General features: G+C 44.3%; 1 protein-coding gene across 2 annotated transcripts; it reads left to right on the top strand.

Moving 5' to 3' along the window:
* Positions 1–46: 46 nt before the first annotated feature.
* On the top strand, positions 47–24379 carry GOLGA7 (golgin A7). Of its 2 annotated transcripts, none has more exons than XM_053401623.1 (6): positions 47–138; positions 1228–1360; positions 4972–5124; positions 17960–18061; positions 19269–19331; positions 23063–24379. In XM_053401623.1, exons 1-5 carry the CDS (start codon positions 122–124, stop codon positions 19314–19316), a joined length of 453 nt encoding a protein of 150 aa, XP_053257598.1. In that variant the 5' UTR covers positions 47–121; the 3' UTR covers positions 19317–19331; positions 23063–24379. The 2 variants fall into 2 exon arrangements, with proteins under 2 accessions (XP_053257598.1, XP_053257599.1); XM_053401624.1 differs by having other exon boundaries at positions 125–204.
* Positions 24380–25605: the final 1226 nt, after the last annotated feature.

The raw sequence follows: 25605 nt of genomic DNA, 5'->3' as shown, positions 1-25605 counted from the left end.
GAACCCGCAAGCGCCTCATCCCGCCAGCCGGACGGGCCCCTCTCGCCTTTGCGTCTCTCTATGGCGCAGCGCGGCCCGCCGCTTTCCGGCCCGGCTCGGGCTCCGTCGTGACCGCGGGGAGATGGCTTTACGGCAGCCGTAAGTGAGGGCGTTGGGCGCGCGACGGAAGCTGGCCGTGGCGGCGGAGGGGCTCCGGCTCTGCCCGTGAGAGAGGAGCGGGAGGGGCTGGGCGGGCTGGGGGGGTGGAATTGGCGGCGGAGACCCCAGGGGTCATCTAGCCCACCCCCGCGCGCGCCCGCCCGGGGAGACTCCTCCGAGGCGCGGCGCCCTCGGCCTCGGGAGGGGCTCTTGCCAGGGCCGCTTCGGGCGGGGGTGGACTAGACGGCCCTGGGAGCCCCTCCCCAGTCCGAGGCTCTGCGCTCCCGCTTCCCGGGCTGGGCGGGTGCGAAGGCGACGCCAGGGGACTCTGCAAGCCCAAAGGATAAACTAGGGTGGCATTAGTTTTGAAAAAGGAAGGGGAAACAGTGCTACAAAAACAGTGTGGCGAACAAAAAACACACCTTCCATGTCCGGGGGGTGTGTTCTTTAAAAAGACACGGCTTTTTAGAGAGGGAGGTGTGATGGGTTGCCCTCCCGGATAGCATGAAATGAGGGCGTTGGGGTGTAACTTGAGTTAGTTTTCAGAGGAAAAGGGCCTTGGAGAATTGGTGTAGGGCCCCAGGGAGGCTTAAAGGCCTGTCCTTCTGTGTATTAGATTGCAAAACAGCAATCTGCATGAAGATAATTACCACGGCTGCTTGAAGTCACAGTAACTTTAACCTTGTTGCCACACAGATCAAGTGTCTGTCCTTTTTTAAACTAAGGGATTGGTACCTCCGGTATGTAGGACAAGTACATGGGCCCATTGTTCATCACAATGGTCACCCTGTGTACGGAACCAGTGAGTTGGTCACATGCAAGTGCTCCTGATGAATAAGGGGCAGATCCTGTGAAGCACAGTCGGTGAGACTTCACTCCCTAAAGAGCACCCCTGGGTGGCAGTTTGGAGTGGGAGACCAGCTGGAATTTGAGCAGAGGCAAAGGTTAAGAGGGGGGTGAAGGGAAGGAATGACTGATCTGGCTGGAATTTGATGGAGGCTGAAAGGCTGTGGAAGGAAAGTGGGTGCCTGTCTTGATGAGGAGCCCCCTCACCAGCCCTGTGTATGTTCTCTTTCCTCCCACCTCTAGACTGGCCAGTTCGAGTTGCGAGATGAGGCCGCAGCAGCCGCCTGTTGCCAGCAAGGTCTTTGTCCAGCGGGACTACAGCAGTGGCACCAAATGCCAGTTCCAGACCAAGTTTCCTCCAGAATTGGAGAATCGAGTAAGGGCTCCGTGCTTTCGTCGTCCCTTGCAGTCTGACACAAGTGGGGGAGAGTTGGGTTACACCCAAGTTGACATATCCAAAGTTGATAGAAAGGGTGACTTTTCCACAGTAATGTTCATGATTCCAGTTTAAGTAATAATATAAAAACTGGAACATTCAAATTTATAAAATTAAAGGTGCACAGCAGCTAAAAGCAACCAATACAAACTTAGGTTTTGAAGTTTTGATGAAAATATACAAAGAAAAAGCAGCAATATTAAAAGCTAGGAAAACTAATTTTCCCTTCCTTTGGGAGTCCTAAAAAGCATTCTTATTCTTGTTTGGAACACAGAAGTATTTTTAACTACACACTTCATAACCGTTAACTACACACTTCATTTTTTTAAAAAAATGCCTCAAATTGGATCCACCAATTCCCGGTCAGAGTCTAGGATATCAGCTGTGTATGGTCTTTGGAGGGGTGGCAATCTGCCTTACTGTTTTTGTTTGCTTTCTAAAGTTCTGGCTGGCAAACAGGGACCAGATTTTAAATTAAGTGCGGGTGAAAGGGTCAGCGCTGCTGCCTGTGCCCAGATTTGCTCCTGCTGAATCTTTTTCTGCTCTTTTTGGAAGGATTCCAAGAGAGAGGGAGTCAGACAGGCAAAGTCCTATCTCAGGACCAGGGTGATCTACCATCAGCTTTCCTGTGGAGAGGATCCTAGTCCCTTTTTTCTTTTGATTTTTAATTTTTTGTTTTAATTTTACTTGTAAACTAGTTTGGAACGATTGTATCCTGAAAGGCAGGATAGATAGATAGATAGATAGATAGATAATTGTAACCATATGTAAATAAGTACTAGTGTGAAATCAACATTTCTTTTATTTATGTTATCCCTCAATGCACGTCAGCTACAGATGTGTGCAAAGTCCAAGTGATTGTGCATGGCTGAGGGCATAAACTCCTTATGTCCTTATCCTGGTGACAGTTTACATTTCTGTTACTGGGCGGGGAAGGTATTAAAAAGGCTGTGGCTCAGTATAGAAGGAGGTGCCTGAAGTGTGTGATAAAGGGTTATATCCTTGGAAATAAGCGCTATAGTGAAGTGCTCTGTGAAAAACCCTTGTAGTCCAGTTTTGCCGCTGGCTTTCAATTGCCAATTCCTTTGCTCAAGAACTAAGTGTCATTATACAGTCATACCTCGGGTAATAGATACTTCGGGTTGTGTGATTTTGAGTTGTGCACCGCGCTGAACCCGGAAGTACCGGAACGGGTTACTTCCGGGTTTTGGCACATGCTAAATTGCGCTATGCGCAGAAGTGCCAAATCGTGACCTGCGAGTGCGCAGATGCAGCGCTGCAGGTTGCGAACGTGATTCCCGCACGGCTCACGTTCGCAACCCGAGTGTCCACTGTATTTGCCTTTTATTTGCAATTACTACAAACCAACCTTTCATGGACTGTAAGTTTCTAGTATCAAAATAAACTTGGGCTATCTAGTGAAAACCCAAGATCGTGAACATCTTTGTGTTTTCTCTATTGATTGTCACTTCCTGTGTATAAGTTTTGGTGAACTTGTAGATCCAGCTGCACACTCAAGCCCAGGCAGTTAAAAGCAGCTGAGTTGTTCTTGAGTCACGTTATGTATGTGGAAGTTCTCTAGGTTACTTAGTGTGCCTAATGCAACAGTGACGTCGTATCTTCTCATTGGATTCTCATTGGATTCTGTTTGTATTCTTGGATGTTGGTTCACATTCTGCATTTGGAGAGTTGCCTGAAAGCCTGCATGCTTAAGGTTAACTTAGCAAAATAGTGCATGGGGATGAAACTTGAAGTTTCAGCAATGGAAAATAAAGAATACAACTCCCTGCTAGACCAGATGTTTTGGGACTACAACTCCCATCATCCCTGACCACTGGTCCTGTTAGCTAGGGATGATGGGATTTGTAGTCCCAAAACATCTGGAGGGCCGAGTTTGCCTATGCCTGGTTTAGATGATCACCCATCACATGTTCCAAACTGAAGCAAGCAAGCAGGGGAAAGGGAAAGGGTGAAGGCGCAACTCTGGAAGACCACCCAATGGTCGTCCCCGGCCCCCATCACATTAACCTCAAAGTGGCCTTTTCTTCTCAGCACAGTGGACATTATAGTCTATTCCAACAGTACAGTCATACCTCGAGTTAAATGTGCTTCAGGTTGAGCATTTTCAGGTTACGCTCCGCGACGACCCGGAAGTAACGAAGTGTGTTACTTCCGGGTTTCGCCGCATGCGCAGACTCTCTAAATGACGGCATGCGCGGAAGCAGCGAATCGCAACCCGTGCACGTGCAGACGTGGGTTGCATTTGCTTCAGGATGTGAACGGGGCTCCGGAATGGATCTCGTTCGCATCCAGAGGTACCACTGTATTGTCCTGATCTTGAAGAGTTGAGGGTGTGTTCATAGAGCAGTTCAAATGGGGATACTTACAAATAAGTGTGTGACAGATTGCAGCCTGAGCCTTGGCTTCCTGCAACTAAACGCCAAATGGTACCAGCTCAGAAGTTAAACAAAAGGAGACAGCGACTTAGTCCAGTTTTGATGCTGTCATCCTTAATGGTGGTGATAATAATGAAGCCATTGTCTTCCACAGTGAGATCACTGCCCCTACTGCCATTTGAATTCAGTGCTTCTTTAATTTTGTTTTGTTAGTTGGTTTGTATCCAAAATGGATTTGAAAGAAATTCATTTTCCAAGCCTTTTAGTGGACCTGTGCAGAGATTGTCTGAGGCTGAGGCCTGTTGTGGGAGTCTCCAGTCGGCTGGGAGACATGGGGTGTTCTTCACATGACAGTGTACAGTGGTGCCTCGCAAGACGAAATTAATTCGTTCCGCGAGTCTTTTCGTCTTGCAATGTTTTTCGTCTTGCGAAGCACGGTCCGTCACAACTGCACCTCTTCAAGCGGCTTTAAGAAAAAAGGAAACAAACTCACAAGACGTTTTCGTCTTGCAAAGCAAGCCCATAGGGAAAATCGTCTTGCGAAGCAACTCAAAAAACGAAAAACCCTTTCGTCTTGTGAGGCATTCGTCTTGCGAGGCATTCGTCTTGCGAGGTACCACTGTAAGTCCAGCAGGCTCATGGTGGGGGCCCCAGGTCAGCTTAGCCCTCCAGTCGCCAGAGCAAGTATAGCTGGCTGCCCCTCCCCGCTGCACAGGCCTGCCAATTAGTACAGTGATACCTCGGGTTACATACGCTTCAGGTTACACACTCCGCTAACCCAGAAATAGTGTTTCAGGTTAAGAACTTTGCTTCAGGATAAGAACAGAAATCGTGCTCTGGCGGCGCAGCAGCAGCAGGAGGCCCCATTAGCTAAAGTGGTGCTTCAGGTTAAGAACAGTTTCAGGTTAAGAACGGACCTCTGGAATGAATTAAGTACTTAACCTGAGGTACCACTGTATACTGCATGCAAATACTTTTTAAAGAATGCTGTTTGGGCCTGTATATAAGCTGACGTCTCCACTGGGAAACATTCACCTCTAGAAACAAAGGTTTACCTGTTACTTAGCTATCACTGCACAGAAAACCATATATGCATTGGAGTTTGCTACGTGAACCAGGTTGAATGCCTTCTGCTAAATGTGATGCCTTTTTCAGGTCGACAGGCAGCAGTTTGAAGAAACAGTGCGAACTCTAAACAATCTTTATGCAGAAGCAGAGAAGCTTGGGAGCCAATCTTACCTTGAAGGGTGCCTGGCCTGCTTGACTGCCTACACTATATTCTTGTGCATGGAAACACATTATGAAAAGGTACATTGAGTTACTGTGACCTCTGGAAAGGGCAGGGTGCAACATGAGCAAACTGGAGTTGTCAATGGCAGAAAGTAATTCCACAAAAACAGGCATGTTAGTCTCTTGCAACAATGAAGGCCAGTGGCACCATTCTGTCCCCTGGAATAAACTTTGCTCTCACTTTCTGGTAAGAGTTAAGGGTGCTTGCCTGCCTACCTTTAACAAAGGAAAGCACTGGGAAACAGCAGCAGTTCCCTCTGCTAGTTGGCTTTCTGGCCCCAGCTGAATTTTCAGGATAGTTTTCATAAATGGGTGGATGCATTTCCCTCCCATCAATCACTTTCTTGACATTATAAAGGCTATCCAACTGTCTCTTGGCCAGACAGTTCTGAATAAGAGGTGCTTTGCTTTCTCTCCTAAGCCAGCATGACATATTTATTTAGTTCTCCAGAGTCCATTTCCTCTCACCATGGTGCTTCTGTTTCTGAGATTATGTAATCTGGATTTGGTGCCTTTGTTACTTGCTTTTTGAGGTTACTCAGAATGCATTTATAATATATTGGCTTTCAAGAAAGGACACGCAAGGTATTTAGATCCAACCACAGTAAATATCCAAGTTGACTTTTAAAGTTTGCTGTGCTTGACTTAGAGTAAAAGCACCCTTTCCAAAGACCATAAAAGGTAAAGGGACCCCTGACCGTTAGTTCTAGTCGTGACCGACTCTGGGGGCTGCGGCGCTCATCTCGCTTTATTGGCCAAGGGAGCCGGCGTACAGCTTCCGGGTCATGTGGCCAGCATGACTAAGCCGCTTCTGGTGAACCAGAGCAGCGCATGGAAATGCCATTTACCTTCCCGCCGGAGCGGTACCTATTTATCTACTTGCAGTTTGACGTGCTTTCGAACTGCTAGGTTGGCAGGAGCAGGGACCGAGCAACAGGAGCTCACCCCGTCGTGGTGATTCAAACTGCCGACCTTCTAGACGTAGAATAAAAGCACACTTTCCAAAGACCATACTTGAGTTAAATGCTTTTTTCTGTAAATGAATAATTTACTAATGCTTCAAAAGACCAATAAATATTGTTGGCAGTTAGTTATTATCTGGATAACCTTGGCCTATGTTTCTTTAAATTTTCAGATTTTTCCACTGGTCCTGGTATTCAGGGTGCATTGAAGCTGTTCAGTTATTTAATAAAACTGCATAGTTGGATCAAGCTGCTTAACATGTTACAGATAAGTTAGGAGGCAAATTTGAAACGCAAAACAATATTTTGTGTTTCTATATGCCATCTATAAGCAGTATAAAATGTACCAGCTAACTAAACAGCAGAGCAAGACGTGGTTGCCTATGCAGCTGGCTATTTATGCAGTACTCGCCCTGATATTCAAAGCACTTTACTTTCATTATCCTGATAATCTGCCCAACAATCTGTAGGGTCAGCCATTACTGCTGGGACTGGGGCAAGGTACTTCCTTGATCATGAGACTCTGCAAACAGGCCAGCACCACCTTTGTTATCTTTCTTTCTTTCTTTCTTTCTTTCTTTTGGTTTAATATTTTTATTAATTTTCACACACAAAAACTAAATCATTACATTAAAGAAAAAAATAAAATGAGACATTTAAAACAACTGTATACACAATCAATATTAAATCCACATTATGGGATTACTTGAATCCCCTGACTTCCCTCCACTCCTTCCCTTGGTTCCTTTGTATTATCTTCATTCATGCATGTCAAAAAAAAAAAATCTTTATCTCTAATTAACTCCAACTTTAAACATTGTCTATAACATTACAAGTGTTTTTAAAAATCCTTTTTTTAATAATATTTATTAACATTTCAAGAATTATAAACATAAGAAAAGAAAAATAATAAAACAAAAGATTACAAAAAACTGGAAAATAAAAAATTAAAAACAAACCAATTTTTCCATACTTATCTTTCATTTACTTGTTTCCTTGACTTCCTCACACCTCCCTTTTTTGTATTCTAGTTCAACTAGTTAATTCAGCAAATCCTTTCCATTTTTGTTTTTATCTTAATCATTTATCTTAATATGTTATGACTTTACATTCTCACCTGTTGACAACCCATTTTTACATACTCCTTTATAACATTACTGCTAAAACCACATAACTTCAATCCAGCATCCTTCTAACATTCCTTAATTTTGCAATGTTTCTGTAGATAGTGTCAGGACTGGTCGTTGTCCTCTTCAGATCACCACACAAACGCTTCTTGTTCTTTTATAACTTTTTATTGAGTATTAACAAAATAATCTTATAAACAGTTCTTAACTATTATTCCTCAGAGTCACTTCTTTCAGATACCTTCTGAGCTCTGCTTCTCCATGACAAGCCACCCTCAAAATGGCGAAGGCGCCCTTCCCTTTGTTTTCCCGCTCTTTTTTCTAACCTCCTGGCTAGAGCTGGCTTGTATCTCCCCTCCTCCAAATCTGAGCTAGAACTGAACCCTTGCCTTTCCTGGGAACAGCCGGTCCCTCCCTGTTGTTCCTCTTGCTCCCTTCTATTAGATTCACTGCTCTCCTTCCCCCCTTGGGGAATGCTTTCTCCCTCTGATAAACTGAAAACTTCTAACTCTTCCCTGACATCACCCCCTCCCCTAAGCCCCCCTTCCTCCTCCTCGCTCTCCTCTGTTTCTGAAGGACCGAACCCTATGAACTCTTGTTCCTCGCTATCTGTCTCTTCAAAAATTTCTTGAAGATGCCAGTTATGGGGTTTTGGCTTGTGGGGATATTTTCTATGAAATTCTCTCTGCAATTCTGGAACGTTAATTTTTTCTGCTGGTTCCCATGAGTTCTCAGACTCATCTAACCCTTTCCATGCAACCAAATACTGTAATTTCCTCCTACTTATTCTCGAGTCTAATATCTCTTCCACTTCAGCCTCCTCTTCCCCCATCATGGTGGGGAAAGGAGGTGGTTCCCTTGAACTTTGATACTTATGCACTGGTACAAACACTGACAATAAAGATCTATGAAATACAGGGTGTATTCTCATATTTTCAGGTAAATGAAGCTTGAAAGCAACTGGGTTAATTTGAGCCTTTACTTGGAAAGGTCCCAATCTCCTTGGTTCTAGCTTTTTACACCTCCCTCGTATTGGTAGTCCCTTGGTAGACAGCCATACCCAGCTCCCTACTTGGATTTCTTCCCCAACTCGCAGGTGCCTGTCTGCAGCTCTCTTGTAAGCCTCTTTAGCTTCTTCCAAATCCTCTTTCAATATCTCATGAATGCACCTCAACTTCTCTATCATTTGTTCTGCTGCTGGTACTGCTAACTGCTCCTCTTGACCTGGGAATGCCCTTGGGTGCAAGCCATGGTTTGCCACAAATGGGGCTCTGCCCGTAGATACATGCATTGCATTATTATACGCAAACTCTGCTAGACTCAACTTCTCTAACCACTCGCTCTGCTGATAACCAGCATAACACCTCAGATATTGTTGCAGTGTTGCATTCGTTCTTTCAGCTTCCCCATTGGTTTGCGGGTGTCTCGCCGACGTGAGGCTTAGCTCCACATCTAGTAACTGCATTAACCTCCTCCAAAATTGTGATGTACCGTATTTTTCGCACCATAGGACGCACTTTTTCCCCTCCAAAAATGAAGGGGAAATGTGTGTGCGTCCTATGGTGCGAATGCAGGCTTTTGCTGAAGCCTGGTGAGAGGGGTCGGTGCGCACCGACCCCTCACGCTCTCCAGGCTTCGCACACCTCTCCGCAAGCAGCAGGAGCCCAGCACTGGGCTCCCGCTGCTTGCGGAGAGTTGCCTGCATGCTGAAGCCTGCGCGCGCTGAGCTCAGCGCGTCCAGGCTTCGCGGACCTCTCCGCAAGCAGCGGGAGCGCTCCCGCTGCTTGCGGAGACTTGCCTGCATGCTGAAGCCTGCACGCGCTGAGCTCAGCGCATCCAGTCTTCGTGGACGTCTCCGCAAGCAGCGGGAGCGCTCCCGCTGCTTGCGGAGACTTGCCTGCATTCTGAAGCCTGCGCGTGCTGAGCTCAGCACGTCCAGGCTTCGCGGACCTCTCCGCAAGCAGCGGGAGCGCTCCCGCTGCTTGCGGAGACTTGCCTGCATGCTGAAGCCTGCGCACGCTGAGCTCAGCACGTCCAGGCTTCGCGGACCTCTCCGCAAGCAGCGGGAGCGCTCCCACGGCTTGCAGAGAGCTGCCTGTTTGGGGGCTGGGGTCGGGGGAAGCTCGAGCTTCCCCCGCCCCAGCCCCACGCCTGGGGGGGAAATAATTTTCCCCCCTTTATTTCCCCCCAAAAAAACTGGGTGCGCCCTATGGTCCGGTGCGCCCTATGGTGCGAAAAATATGGTAAATTGGGCCCCTCTATCTGAAATGATTTGTGATGGCATACCATGCAACCTAAAAATATTATCTAAAAACATCTTATGCTCCTCGTAGATCAAGCATGGTAAAGACTTTGGCTGACCTTACTCTCTCTATGAGGTCATCTATACGTGGCAGTGGGCTCACGCGAGGCTTCATTTGGCTATTAAGGATTCTGAAGTCACATACTAATCTCGGTGCCCCTTCCTCCCCTTTCTTTTTGACAAAAAAGACGGGAGCACCCCCTGAGGCTGTGGACTCTCTAATAAAACCTCTCTGCAAATTCTTTTGCAGGAACTCCCTCAATGCTGCAGATTCTACTTCCGACATGGCATATATCTTGCTTGGTGGCAACTGTGCCCCAGGGACTAGATCTATCTTGCAATCATAGGGCCTATGTGGTGGAAGTTTATCCGCTTCTTTTTCACAAAAAACATCCCGATAAGCAATATATTGTGACGGAATCTCACTTTCATTCCCCATCAACTTCCCTTCCACCTCTGTTCCCATTACTTCCACCGAGATTTTCCCCTTTTGCCCCAAACAATGTGTCATACAATAGATCGAACCAAAAACCAAAGACCTTTGATGCCAGGCAATCACTGGATTGTGACGATTGAGCCAACTCATGCCCAGGACTATCGGGTGCCCAGCTAGTTTGGTCACATGAAATGCCCTGGTCTCTGAGTGATGACTCATATCCATTCTCATTAGTGGAGTCTCGTAAGTCACTTCTCCTGACAGTAGCGGTCTGCCGTCAATTGTTTTCACTCATAGTGGGAAATTCAAAGGTAACAAAGAGATTTTGTGTTCCTGTACGAATTTCTGGTCTATGAAATATGCTGACGCTCCTGAGTCTAACAGCGCCTCTACCTGGACCCTACGTCCATTGGGTAGTTGTAGTTGCACCTTCACCGTTAGTCCTGGAATAGGTGGTTCTGCGTGAGAGCCTTCTATTGTTCCTCCACCCGGCTGCAAGCTCCCATTTCCAGCCGGGGACATTCGTTTCCCTGATGCAGTTCCTTCAGGCAATTGTCTTCTCCCATGTCTGTTCCAGATAGAGACTCCCATTCTTTACGATTGCGACATTGTCGTGCTAGATGCCCTGGTTTTCCACAGACAAAGCAACGTCTCGTGTCTCTTCCTCTCCCTGCATTTCCTCTTACCATGGAAGAGGTAGTAACTGGGAGGGGTCTGGCTGCCCCTAATTCCATGGGCTCTGGCCGCTCTCGTCCTGGCACGTTGCCCATTCTGCTTTCTGTACTTTCGATCTTGTTTTCCCGCCACCGTGCTCGCCATTGTTCCTTCTTTTCACTAGTCCTCCGTTCCACGCGTAGGCTCAATTGCAGGCACGTTCGGACCAGAGAGTCCAAGGAACTAAGTTCTGGCATTTGGGCCAATTGGTCTAAAATCTCATTATTCAGTCCTTCCCTAAAAAGGGCTGCAACTGTTCTGGAATTCAGATCCCATTTTAATTTCTGCACCAGCAAACTAAAGTTGGACCAATAAACTCCCACAGTGTCCTTTCCTTGTCTCATTCTCAACAGCTGCCTAGCTGTGGTTGTTTCATGTGCAGGGTCTAAGAAAATCGTGTCTAGATACTGCAGAAACATTTGTAGATTTCCTAGGGCGGCATCCCTTCGAGATATTAGGGGTATAACACAGTCCTTAGCCCTCCCTTCCAAGAAATTAATCACATAAGCAACCTTCTCTTGCTCAGATTGAAATTCTTTATCCTTTATCTCAATTACGTAAGAAATTTCTGTCTTGAAAGCCATGTATTCAGAGGTTTCTCCCTTGAAGCTACGTGGACGTACAGTAAATGTTTTACTCACTCTGTCTCCCCGCGTTGCTTGCAACATGGTTCTATGTTCTCCCAATGCTGCCGATAGTACGTCGACTTGACTTTTCAACTGTAAGTTCTGTTGCCATAAGTCCTGTAATGTTAGCTGGAGCGCTGGGGTTTCTCCTTGCCCAACTGGCGCCACAGCTCCCTCCATTTTGGCTTCTCCTTCTTTAGATATAATGAAGAGGCGCAGAGCAGAAGGTATTCTGTCAGGACTGGTCGTTGTCCTCTTCAGATCACCACACAAACGCTTCTTGTTCTTTTATAACTTTTTATTGTGTATTAACAAAATAATCTTATAAACGGTTCTTAACTATTATTCCTCAGAGTCACTTCTTTCAGATACCTTCTGAGCTCTGCTTCTCCATGACCAGCCACCCTCAAAATGGCGAAGGTGCCTTTCCCTTCGCTTTCCCGCTCTTTTTCCTCCCCTCCTGGCTAGAGCTGGCCTGTATCTCCCCTCCTCCAAATCTGAGCTAGAACTTAACCCTTGCCTTTCCTGGGAACAGCCGGTCCCTCCCTGTTGTTCCTGTTGTTCTCTTCTCTTCAATTCACTGCTCTCCTCCCCCCCTTGGGGAATGCTTTCTCCCTCTGGGAAACTGGAATCTTCTAACTCTAACTCTTCCCTGACAGATAAGGTCAAAGCACATAAAGCATTTAAAAACCATATTGTCAGGAAAGCATTGTTTAATGTCTGGACAAGATACAAAGACCTACTTGAAAATAAAACCCCAAGGTGGTTGTCACCGATGGAAGCGAAGGCTCAGAAAAAGCTCAATATGGAGGCCAAATGGCCGAAATATTGGGAAATATTGGAACAAGAGGGAGACAAATTGAAATTGCAGAGCTTTGAAAAACTAAAAGACAAAGTGCGAGATTGGCTTCATTATTACCAAATAATGGAGGCTTACAATTTGGACAAGAAAATTGGCTTCCAGGTAGAAAAATCAAAATTGGAAACATAACTGTTAGATCCCAAAACTAAGATTTTATCATGCAACCTAAAAATATTATCTAAAAACATCTTTGCAGTTTCCTGCGCGGTCGGAATTTTGGCACATGGTATGAAATGCGCCATCTTGGTTAGCATGTTACCACAAAGATCACTGTTTGCCTATGCGATGATGGTAGATCCGTTATAAAATCCATAGACACCACATCCCAAGGCCTTCCCGGCGTGGGCATAGGTTGCAACAACCCTGCAGGAGCTGCTCTAGGTGCCTTAGCTCGTTGACATACTTCACAACCTCTTACATATTGCGTTACCTCCTCCCTCAACTTTGGCCACCAGAACTGCCGTGTTATCTGATACAGGGTTTTTTCTCTACCAAAATGTCCTGCAGTCTGGTTATCATGATGTTGCCTCAACACTTTACCTCTTAATTCACCTGCAGGTACATACAGCATCCCTCTCCTGTACAACAATCCACCTTTTTCCTTGAAACCTTCCTCTTCCCCTCTACCTTTTCTCAGTTCCTCCATTTTCTTTTGTGCAAACTCATCTGTTACTGTCCACTGCTGGAATTCCCTGCCGTCCACTACTACGGCTGCACATCCCCACTGATCCGATCTCAGCATTTCTCGCAACTTGGGAGGTGCTTCCCCTTCCATATACTCAGGTTTGCGCGATAGCGCGTCTGCACGAACATTTTGATGCCCAGGTATGTACTCAATCCTAAAATTAAACCCAGCAAAAAACTCCGCCCACCTAATTTGCCTTTGGTTTAGCTGTCTAGCAGTTCTCCAATACTCTAAATTCTTATGATCTGTTTGTACCACCACCTGATGTGACGCCCCTTCCAAAAAATGTCTCCACACTTTAAAGGCAGCATGCTCAGCTAAAAGTTCCTTATCAAATATGGTGTAGTTTTGTTCTGATTGATTTAATTTTCTAGAGTAGAATGCACAGGGTCTCCAGTCCCCTTCCTTGTCCTGTTGCAGCAGAATGGCCCCAATAGCCCTATCTGAGGCATCAGTTTCTACCTTCATACGTTTACTTGGATCTAGGTGCATAAGATATTTTTCTGAAGCAAACACCGCCTTTAATTTATCAAAGGACTTCTGTGCTTCCTCAGACCATCTGAATGGGCCCTTCCCTCTTAGACAATCAGCCAGTGGCGTTGTGATTTTGGAGTAATTACCTATGAATTTACGATAGAAATTAGCAAATCCTAAAAACCTCTGTAGATCTTTCTTAGTTTTAGGTGCCTCCCATTCCACCACTGCCTGAACTTTACTGGGGTCCATGTGCACCCCTTTGTGGGAAATGCAATATCCCAGGAACTCCACCTTTTGTGTGTGGAACTTACACTTCTCTAACTTCACATATAACCTGTTGGTCCTCAATCTCTCTAACACCTGCGTGACATGTTTTACGTGTTCCTCCATACTTTCACTATATATTAAGAGGTCATCTAAATAAGAGACACAGAACTGATCCAGTATACCTGCCAAGACGTGATTGATGAAGGTTTGAAATACCCCTGAGCCATTTTGCAAGCCAAAAGGCATTACCAAGAATTCAAATGCACCATACTTAGTACAAAAACTGGTTTTCCACTCATCCCCTTCTCTGACCCTTATCAGATTATATGCTCCTCGTAGATCAAGCTTGGTAAAGACTTTGGCTGACCTTACTCTCTCTATGAGGTCATCTATACGTGGCAGTGGGCTCACGCGAGGCTTCATTTGGCTATTAAGGATTCTGAAGTCACATACTAATCTCGGTGCCCCTTCCTCCCCTTTCTTTTTGACAAAAAAGACGGGAGCACCCCCCGAGGCTGTGGACTCTCTAATAAAACCTCTCTGCAAATTCTTTTGCAGGAACTCCCTCAATGCTGCAGATTCTACTTCCGACATGGCATATATCTTGCTTAGTGGCACCCCAAGTGTTAAGTTCTAGCTTAGATTCGGAGGAGGGGAGATACAAGCCAGCTCTAGCCAGGAGGGGAGGAAAAAGAGCGGGAAAGGGAAGGGAAGGGCGCCTTCGCCATTTTGAGAGTGGCTGGTCATGGAGAAGCAGAGCTCAGAAGGTATCTGAAATAAGTGACTCTGAGGAATAATATTTAAGAACCGTTTATAAGAATGTTTTGTTAATACGCAATAAATTTTTTTATAAAAGAACAAGAAGCATTTGTGTGGTGATCTGAAGAGGACAACGACCAGTCCTGACATTATCATACCACAGATATGCATGCCACCCAAATACATTGTTGAAACCTTCTAAATCCAAAATGTCTGTGTTTTCAAGAAGCAGCCATTCTCTCAGCCAGCAAAATGCGGCTGATTCATAGTAAAGTTTGAGGTCTGGCAGGGCAAATCCCCCTCTTTCTTTTGCATCAGTTAGTATTTTAAATTTTATTCTAGGCTTCTTGCCCTGCCAGACAAATCTAGAAATATCTCTCTGCCACTTCTTAAAACAGTCCATTTTATCCAAAATTTGCAATGTTTGAAACAAGAACAACATTCTTGGCAATACATTCATTTTTATCACAGCAATACGGCCTAGCAATGAAAGCTTCAAATTTGACCATATTTCTAGATCCTTTTTCACTTCCATCCAACATTTCTCATAGTTATCTTTGAATAAATTCACATTCTTGGCAGTCATATTAACCCCCAGGTATTTCACCTTCTTAACCAATGTTAATCCTGTCTCCTTCTGAAACCTCTCTCTCTCAATCTCTGTTAGATTTTTCTCTAAAACCTTAGTTTTTAACTTGTTCAACTTAAATCCCGCAACCTGACCAAATTCTTGAATCAGTTCCAATACTCTTTTAGTACTAGATTCTGGCTCCTGTAATGTCAATACTAAGTCGTCAGCAAATGCTTTCAATTTGTACTGTTTAGCTCCGACTTGTATTCCTTTAACCAATTGGTCCCTTCTAATCATATTTAAAAGAACCTCCAGGACCGATATAAAAAGCAATGGGGAAATTGGGCAACCTTGTCGTGTTCCTTTCTCTATCTTAAATTCCTCCGTCACTACATTATTGACAATTAATTTAGCCTTTTGTTCTGAATATATTGCACCTATACCATTTCCAAAACCTTGACCAACCCCCATCCCCTGTAGGTTCTTCTTCATAAAAATCCAAGAAAAGTGTTTTTAAAAATCCTGCTAACGTATTAACTTGCATACATTGCTTTTGTAAATATGCAATAAACATTCCCCATTCTTTTTTATATTTGTTGTCATCTTGATCGCTAAGTTTCCCAGTTAATTTATCCATTTCCACATACTCCATTGACTTAGTTTGCCAATCTTCCTTGGTGGGGACTTCTTCTTTCCAGTGTTGGGCTAGCAGTATCCGGGCAGCCATTGCTGCATACATGAACAAATTCTTGTATTCTTTACGTAAATCCATTCCTGTAATACCTAATAGGAAAGTTTCTGGTTTTTTAACAAAGGTTATTTTTATGTTTTTCCAATTCATTATATATCATTTCCCAATTTTTAAAATAACTTTACATTGTCACCACATATGAAAAAACATACCTTCTACTTCTTTACATTTCCAACACTTACTTTCTCTTGTTTTATACATTTTGGCCAATTTAACCGGTGTTAAATACCACCTATAGATCATGTAATTCTCTTTAAGTAAGGTACAGGCTGTGAATTTTATATCATTCTTCCATAGTCTTTCCCAATCTGTCATCTGAATATTATGTCCCACGTCTTTTACCCACTTTATCGTAACACACTTGACCTCTTCATCCTTAGTTTCCCATTCCAACAAGTTACACATTTTTGATAATAATTTAGTATCACTTTCTATTATTTCTCTCTGGAAATTTGAGATTTCATTGGTGAATCCTTTCTTTTTATCATTTTTGAATACTTCATTTAACTGAAAATATTGTTACCAGTTACCTTTCCTCTTCTTGAAATTCCTTCAATTTTAATTGGTTATTCATTTCTGTTACAGCTCTCTATGTTGCCCAATTAGGTTTCATATTTAATTTTTTCACGGATATTGCTTCCAGTGGGGAAAGCCACCATGGTGTTTTTGTTCTAGCAAATCTTTATATTTTTCCCAAACTTTAAAATCGCAATTTTTATTATATGATTCTGGAAGTTTTTATGTACTTTTGCCTTCTGATACCACAAGTACACATGCCATCCAAATTTAGTATCATGTCCTTCTAAAACTAATAAATCTGCATTTTTTTAATATTATCCAATTCCGGATCCAGCATATGCAAGAAGCTTCATAATATAATTTTAAATCTGGTAAGGAGAAGGCCCCTCTTTCTTTAACATCTGTTAATAATTTATATTTTATCCTTGGCTTCTTTCCTCACCAGATAAATACCTTTGAAATATCCTTCTGCCACTCTTTGAAGCAGCTCACATTGCTTATCACTGGGATTGATTGAAACAGAAATAACATTTCCTTTTTTAAAAAAAAATAATTTTTATTAACCGACCAATCAAATCAAATCACATCACATAAATTCCGAATTACAAAGCCGAATTTTAAATTTTTGTTGGGGGGACCCATATTTCAAGTTCCGAAGGGGGATTCCGATCATCTTCTTGCTGCTGCGTTAATATCCACAAATCTGTCCAAATAATGTTCATAATTCTATCCAGTCTTATCTTGCTGTTTCCACATCTCATCTTGTTCGTATATTTTTCTTTTTTTCTTTATGATCTCTTCTGATAATCTCCTTAAGCAGGTAAACACCAATTATAATCCTGTGTGAATTTTTCCGTTTGTCCAATCATCATATCAAGATGGTTTCCATATATCATCACTTTCATAAATAACAGCACTCTTTCCATCATTAATCTCGCAAATCTGTCGCTCTTTAGTCCCTCTGAGGAGGTTTACCCACAACATGAAAACAAATCTACTCCTCCTCCCAGACATAAGTCTTTTGACAGAACTTGCCAAAATGGTGACGCTATTTTTTGCTGCGTCATTCCAAAGCTCTTATGCTTTCCACGATCTTCTTGAAACATGCTTTGGTTAGAAAATTATCTCCACAGTCTTAAATCTACAGCTTAAGTCATTTAAACGGCATTTCTGACTTGTGACTTGTGGGGGGGGGATTCTTAGTTAATCACATAGAGAAAAGAAAAGGAAAGTTTTTTCCCCTCCCCCATCCAGTCCTGTTGCCGAACATACCGAGCCTTGGTGTGTCTTCTCATGATTTATTCTTGTTCCTCCAACCCGTCTTGTTTCTCAGAGATCTCTTCGGTTAGCAGTCTTTACTCCCCATTCTTCCTTGAAATTTGTGCATTAGCTTCCTCCTAATTGTTTCTTTCGAAGTTGCTGCAGCTAGAGGCGCGAATCAGAGACAGCGTCCAGGAGCGCCGAGATCCGCACAAGGGCTTTCTGCCTAGTGCCCCCACCCCCTCAAATTTGGGGGTGGTATAGGACACAGCAGGCAAGGGCAGTCCCCCACACACACTTGGGGGGGCGGGAGGCTGTTTACTCCCATCACAGCCTCTTAATTACCTCATGTGGGTCGGAGAGATGTTATTGTCAGCCATCTTCCGATGCGCCCCTAGTGCCCCCCCAGAAATAACATTTCCTACAGGCGCTTGTAAAAGGACTTTACTACTTTAAACATGGTTTTGCAAACATAGTTTTGGGAAGCAGATTGGATGCAAATGCTACAGGAACGTTTGTCTCTTCTTTCCCCAAGGTTCTGAAGAAGATTGCCAAGTACATTCAGGAACAGAATGAGAAGATCTATGCCCCACAGGGCATCCTCCTGACGGACCCCATTGAGAGAGGGCTCAGAGTTGTATCTTTTTCTGTGGCTTCCTAACCTTTTGTGCTCTGGTAGCTCTCATATCTGTTTGTGCCTTTGTGAACCAATAAAACAGCCTGTGGCCATTAAACAAACAAATCCTGCTGGGATGAAATTAGTATTTTACTCCAGCTTTTGAGCAAATCTTGTTTTAGCCTTTGTTGTGTAAGCACAGCCCCTTAGCTATCTTCACAATTAGTGTTGGCCTAGGACTTGAGAGATTCGTGCTCCTCACTCAGCCGAAAAGCTCACTAGGTAACCTTGTGCCAGTCACTCAGTCTTGGTCTTAACAGAGTTGTTGTGGGGGGAGTGGGGAAAGAACCTTGGATGAAAGGGTGGGATATGAATGGAACAAATCCCTTTCTTAGGTGTGGAAATCACTTCATACGTAATGATTGCTACTTCCGTTGAGTTTTCGCTTGATAGCACATGGGGTGAAGCTGGCAGATAGAACCTTTCCATCAGTGCTGGTTAGGGAGGCTGCTTCAAGCAGAAGAGAAGCATCTCTTGCTTCAGTTTCTGCAGAATTGTAGTTTGCTATGTGAGGCCTGTTATGTTGACACACCAGGAAGTGATGGGGGTGTTCTTCACAGCTTCAGGTGTACAGGCCGGTTTGCCTGGACTCTTCTTAACAGGTGTCAAAGAGTCCTGGTTGGGGATCCTTGGAGGTAGGGAACAAGCTTCCTTCTGAGTGTTGCTTATCAGCTATAGCAAAAAGAGCCTTCCAAGAAGTCTTTCCCCCCATTCTGTAGATTTTGCTTCTGACAAGGGCAGAGGCAACACGGGCTCTCATTGGGAGGACAGTAAAGTGCTTTGCAGTCGCCTTTGCCTGTAAGGAGCAGCGTGTTGGCATCTCTCCTCCAGAATTCAAAGTGGGGGTGGGGAAGGGTTTATGCTAGTTCATTAATAGTATAACATTTGGAAAGAAAGAATTTGACTGAGTCAGACTCATTGGCCCATCTAGCACAGCATTGTCTGCACTGGCTGGCAGCAGCTCTCCAGGCTTTGAGGCAGGGGATATTCCCATGGAGACCTTTGAGGACTGAGCCAGGTGTCTTCTGCAGGCAAAGCACTGAGCTGAGGTCCTTCTCGCCCCTTAAGTGGGGGTGGGGCAATATAAGATTCAGTACTTCGCTATCTTGATGTTTTTACCCACATGCCTCTTCTGCAGTGTATTTTTTTTAACAGCCCTGCTGTGCAGATTGAAATTACCATTTATGAAGACAGAGGTGTGAATAGTGGGAGATAAATCCTGAGGTCCAAGGTAAGTGTTAACTGTAGATGCTGCTTTGTGATCTGCTTCTCTACAAAAGAAAACCCCACCAAAATAGTTTATTCCCACTGCTCCCACCAAAGAAAATGGTTTCTGCATTTAAAGTTCATGGGATAAACAACCCTATACTATTGCATTATGATTGTTTCACGTAGCCCTAAATAAGTGAAAATTTTAAAATAATGTTAAACCCCTGGAGAGCTGTTCTAGCAGCAAATGAAGGAACAGAATTGAGAGCCAGTGTGGTGTAGTGGTTAAGAGCGGTAGTCTCATAATCTGGGGAACCGGGTTCGTGTCTCCGCTCCTCCACAAGCAGCTGCTGGGTGACCTTGGGCCAGTCACACTTCTCTGAAGTCTCTCAGCCCCACTCACCTCACAGAGTGTTTGTTGTGGGGGAGGAAGGGAAAGGAGAATGTTAGCCGCTTTGAGACTCCTTAAAGGGAGTGAAAGGCGGGATATCAAACCCAAACTCTTCTTCTTCTTCTTCTTCTTCTTCTTCTTCTTCTTCTTCTTCTAATGATTCTTCTGGAATTATAGAATAATTAGACTTTTTTTATTTAATCTGATTGAGTATTATCTTCTACCTATCACATTGAAAAGGAGGAATCAAGATCGGGAGGATGTGGAGGAAAGAAAAGGAGAACAGGGAGACTCACAAAACAGTGATAGCTGGTTTGGAGTAATACTGTTGTAGTATTAGAAGTATGTTGTAGTATTAGAAGATAGAGTGCATATTAAGGTTTTTCTTTGTATGCATGTTGCTTGTTTTCAGGATGCTGGTTCTTGGGTTCTGTCACCTAGTCATCAGTTTTGAATGGAGAGTGAATTTTCCCAACAACCTAGTGGGAAACCAGAATGTAACCAAGCACTGAAGGACAAACAGAAATCCTCAGCCGCTTGGCATGAGGAGGATTTCCTTTTGGACACTTTGTCAGAAATTGCATGTTGCCTTGCAGCTCAGCCCCCCCCAGTCCGCCTTGCTGGAGGGTCTGCACGGAGCAGAGGGGTCCTTCCACCTTGCCCTTGAAGACTCCATTGCCAGTTGTGGGGAAGTTTGAGCAAGGGGCACTCCAGTGGGCGAGTGGAAGCTGCCACGGACAGGATCCAGTCAGCAACTCCCCCCGCCTCCCAAGAAGGTGTCTGATAGGTGGACCCCACCACCAGCCCGAGACTGCAAGGGGCCCCTCTGTTTCTGCCCAGGGGTTAGGATTAGCAGCCTGAGTTTCAATGGCTCAGAAATGGACTGATGATAAGTCTGAGATTGAATAATACTTCCAAGAAATCAACCAATCTACATGTTGTAGATGTGGCACACCCACCTGGTACAAAAAAAGATGTTAAGAGATATTTAAGCTGGCTTTAGGACCATTGTTGAATAGCAGACAACATGTGAAAGCAAGTGACAAGTCTGGTGAATTCACCAACTGGCAATAAAAATGCCATTATCAGGCCAAATACGTCATTAAAGAGAACACCCTTCAATCTTTCTTGCCAGATAGGTGATTTATAATGCAAGGATCAATTTTTAGTTGATTGGTCAGTGTCCTCTATCAGCTCCTATGCTGATCAGAAAGAAGTTTCACTTATAAGCATGTGCAATTAAGAGTATTCTAGTTTGATCTATCTTGCCTTAAGTTATGCATCCTCATTACTTGGGAGAGAAAAGTGGGATGAAACCCAAATTTGGGAGTTGAAATCTACCCTCTTGTGTAGGCAGCAGCATTATTGAAAGTGAAATTCTAGATCTTTTATCCTGTCACAAGAAGGAGTGTACAGTGGTACCTCGGGTTACATACGCTTCAGGTTACAGACTCTGCTAACCCAGAAATACTACCTCAGGTTAAGAACTTTGCTTCAGGATGAGAACAGAAATTGTGCGGCTGCAGCAGGAGGCCCCATTAGCTAAAGTGATGCTTCAGGTTAAGAACAGACCTCCAGAATGAATTAATTTCTTAACCCGAGGTACCACTGTAGGGCTGATGGAAGTAATTAGATGGAAGTAATTAGAAATTACAAGTGATTTTCCCTATAAATATAAAAAGTTTAACCAGAAGTCATTGTTCAAATGATTAACAAAGTGTAGTCCTGCTTATTGCTGCTGCTGCTCTTGTTTCAAAAGCAATTTCTGTCTAGTCCGTTGTTGGCTTCCCTGGAGGAAAATGTTGGCCCCTGAGACCCTTTGGCTGCAGTATGACTGTTGCTGGTGAGCTTAAGAATAGTGCAGCTAGTCCATTGGAAGGTCCTGCTAATCCCTGAACTCTTGAGAGGAAGCTGTCGTGTTAGGCTCTTGTTTTCTGTGGCTGCAATACACCCTCTTCCCTCCACACCGGCTGCGTTTACTGCCACATCTGTTTGGCACCATCCATTAGATATGGCTCATTTGACAGTTGCTAGTGCTTTCCAGAATAGTTGTAGGGATTTTGAGCAATTACATACACAAAGGACCTATGTTATTGGTGTTCAAGCCACTGTGAAATTTCTAAACCTAAGGCACATAGACTGATAGTACATTTCTGAATAGCTTCATTAACTGCAAGTGTGTTTTATTTAGCATGATGATTTGAAGCTCTCCAGTAATGTTGAGGTAGAAAAGGAGCTTTGTAGATTCTCTGGCTGCCAAAATTGTCCTTTGGTCACCTTCCTCTTCCAGCCATCTGAGGTTGGCTTCCTGTCCACGGCATTCGTCCAGAATGGTCCACAGCTGTTGAACATACACAGCAAGGATGCCATGGGGACCCTCATGACATAGGCACTCAAACGCCCCTTTGGAAATTGGCGTTTGAGTGCCTGATGCTCATCAGAATGACACAGAGCTGGTACTTTATTTATTTAGTGCAGCTAAGCTCCTCACGGGGTCTCTGCCATGGGAGCATATTCACCCAGTGCTTTTCAAGCTGCACTGGCTCCCAGTGGAGTACAGGGTCAGATTTAAGGTGCTGCTTTTGACCTTTAAAGCCCTTCACGGCCTAGGACCCTCGTACCTACGGGACCGCCTCTCCTGGTATGCCCCACGGAGAGCCTCAAGGTCCATAAATAACAACACCCTAGTGGTCCCAGGCCCTAAGGAAGTTAGATTGGCTTCAACCAGAGCCAGGGCCTTTTCAACTCTGGCTCCGGCCTGGTGGAACGCTCTGCCTCATGAGACCAGGGCCCTGCAGGATCTGATTTCTTTCCGCAGGGCCTGTAAGACAGAGTTGTTCTGCCTGGCCTTTGGCTTGGAGCCAATTTGATTCCCTCCCTCCCTCTCTTTCTTTTTTCTTTTCCTTCTCCTCCTGCGATGAGGCTACATTTTAATGTTCCATTATTTTAATGTTGTATTTTATTTTTGTTTTTAAGTTGTAATCATTCATCTTGTTTTTATTATTGCTTGTAAGCCGCTCTGAGCCCGGCCTTGGCTGGGGAGGGCGGGGTATAAATAAAAATTATTATTATTATTATTATTCTTTTATAAATAACCTCCAGCCAATCAGAGTCTGCTGTCACCCAGGCCAGTCAGATGGACTTCACCTGATGCAGGCCACATGTAATAAAACCTTAAAGCAATTGCCCCTCTCTCTCCTCTGTCAGAACCACTGCTCCACAGGTTTGCAACACTGGTAACAGTACAAGGCTTCAAACCTTTAAAGTCACTGAAAATTTTACCTTCAAAACACAAACATATCTGAGAGGAAAGTGCATCAATGTTTTGTTTTAATCTGTTTAACTCAGCTCTTTCTTCCTAGGTTCCAGCTTTTGTTCCAGAAAGTTCCCCTACCTCCTCCATCATAACATCATTCCTTTCTTCTGCCGCCAACCCCATGGTGCCATCTACCACAAAGACTTAACTTCTCAAAATCCTACTCCTTCACAGCAAAATCCCATGGACAGGATAGCATCCATTTTGTGTCATATGGGTAAGCCAAAAGCAATGGCGTCTGCCTGGTAGCTTTAGCTTCCAAGGACCAGTTGAGCAGCCATACGAGTCAGTGGGCACAAGACCAGACTGGAGTCGGCTGAGGGCTGAGTGGCTCCTTTTGCAAGCGCTCGGATTTTGTCAGCTGTTCGGGAAGAAAGCAGCAGTGCGGCATAGGCAGCTGAATCTCCAGAAATGAGGCCCATGTTTGTGAAGTGGCAGCAGGGTGTTTCTCTGCTTGTTCAGAGGAGACTTGGAACAAATACCATCTTGAGTTGAAGCCTCCTGTGGTGGTAACAGCAACAATGCAAAAAGGCTTTCATTTTTAACACTTCACCAAGAGCTAGTGCAGTCTCCGGGACACGAAGTCCTCTGCTTTCACTGTGTCTTTCAAGAGAGGAGAAGGTCAATGGTTTGTTTCGTTCAATGCGCGGAAGTGCAGCAGCCCAAATGTATGCTGTGCCAGTCAGTGTAACCGCCCCCTGCTCTCTCCACCCCTTTTCAAGTGTTGAATATGTGAGCTAGGTAATAAATGGCTTTTTCAGTTTTGTTAGCAGTTAAAAAGTTTTAGGGCAAGCTGGTAACTTGACTAGAAATGGTGTTATGATAGCGCTTTGTTTTAGATCTCTCTCACACAGTGTGCAACTCAGCAGCCTGTAGTACTTCCACTTGCATTCAACATTCCTCTAGCAACACTTACAAAATATATAGAAGATTTTAGTCTTCTGAGTTGATACCTTCTTATGGATCAAGTGTTTTTCTCCGTTCATCCAAGTGGGCCCTTGAGTAGAGGCCAGCAAGAGTCGCTCAGCCGCTTGACAGTTGCTGTCGCCTCCCATGTCCAGGAATTCAAGGCTTTGCCAAACGAGACCACCTACAAAACGGATAGAATATTTCACTTCTTGAGCGATTCAAAAAGCCAGTAGTGAATCAGGGTCTTTAGGTGGATTATTCTTCAATACCTATTTGCTGGTTTCTTTATCCTTTCCTCTAGAAGTCTGTTTAATATTTAAGTGTACAAAACACCTGTTGTTGTTTTTCTAAACTGTAACAGTGTTCTGCCTTTTGCACCCGTTACAATCAGTTTTGAGAAATATTAATGGATTGATAACTTTTTTTCTTAAATAAATTTTGTCATTTGCTAGCACTGATCTGAATTTGGGTTTATTTTCTTCCACGAAAGTTAAACCAATGACATTTGGGGGGAATTGAAGATCCCCTCTGCTACTCAGCCTGCCCATGGCCTTATTTGTATGTATACATTAACTTGCATGTTACAGGTATATTTGTGGAGACACATTTTTGGGGATCTTTAATGTGAATATTATTGCACACCAAGGAAATCATTGCACTGCACTTATACATCCTCAGTTATTTGGAGGAATTAACAAAAGACAGAATCCCAATGTCAATTCAAATAAAATATTTTTATTTATTTGCAGCCAGAATGGTGTGCAGTGAGTAAAACGCCTTTGCTTCTTGAAGCTCTGGATTGCAGCATTAGAGGATAGAAACATGGCTAATGATTGCAAGAAAATACCTAACCCCATATTGATTGGGCCAATAGCTTACACTTCCCTTTTTTACTATGGTAAAGAGAAGACCGGCTTCCCTCATAACTTAGTACCTTCCAGGTGTTTAGGACAACAACTCACTCTGGATTGTACCTATGGGTCCCTTCCAAACTTGTGATCCTGCATGTGTGAAGTTGGAATCTTTTGAGAGGAAACCATTATTGAACTGATCTCACAGCCTTGTCACACAAAAGTTTGCCCCTACTTAGTTTTTTTCATTTCAGCTAGCTATTTCAGATGGAAAAATTTGTTTTGCTTATGCACAATGAGTTGGAATTGGTTTCTGCTTTCCTGCAAATCAGCCAGAGATCTCCCGGTAGATCCCAAGCTATTTTCTGTGCCCCAACCTGTCCTATTGTACAGCAGATTTTCTAGTTCTGACAACACAGCATGAGATGGGAGTTAAGATAAGGTTACCAGATTTTTTTCAATGAATCCGGGGACACTTTAAATAAAATAAATAAATAAATACTATGTTTGGGACATTGATGCTGCAGCAATGGCTGTGGCAGAGGGGCGGCCGCCACCTTGACCTCAACTGCCACGTTTCCCCTTCCTCTGAGGCGTCTATCTCCTTTCTCCATGAGCCTGGGCAGCCCCTGAGTTGTTGGTTCTTCGGTGGTGGTGCGGAATGGAATGTGAAAGGCAAAGGAGGGCCGAAGGCTTGGGCAGCGCGATGCCTCTCTTCCCATCGGAACAGCCCCAATCCCATTCCTGCTTGCACGCAAGCTCTGATGGGCAGCGTGAAGCCTCCCTTCCCAGCTGAGTTGCTGGGGTCAGGGAAGGTGGAGGAAGCCCG

Source organism: Podarcis raffonei, chromosome 8 (assembly GCF_027172205.1).
Source record: "Podarcis raffonei isolate rPodRaf1 chromosome 8, rPodRaf1.pri, whole genome shotgun sequence".
Taxonomy (NCBI): Eukaryota; Metazoa; Chordata; class Lepidosauria; order Squamata; family Lacertidae; genus Podarcis; species Podarcis raffonei.
The sequence above is the reverse complement of the archived record's forward strand: the minus strand, read 5'-3'. Positions and strand labels throughout refer to the sequence as shown.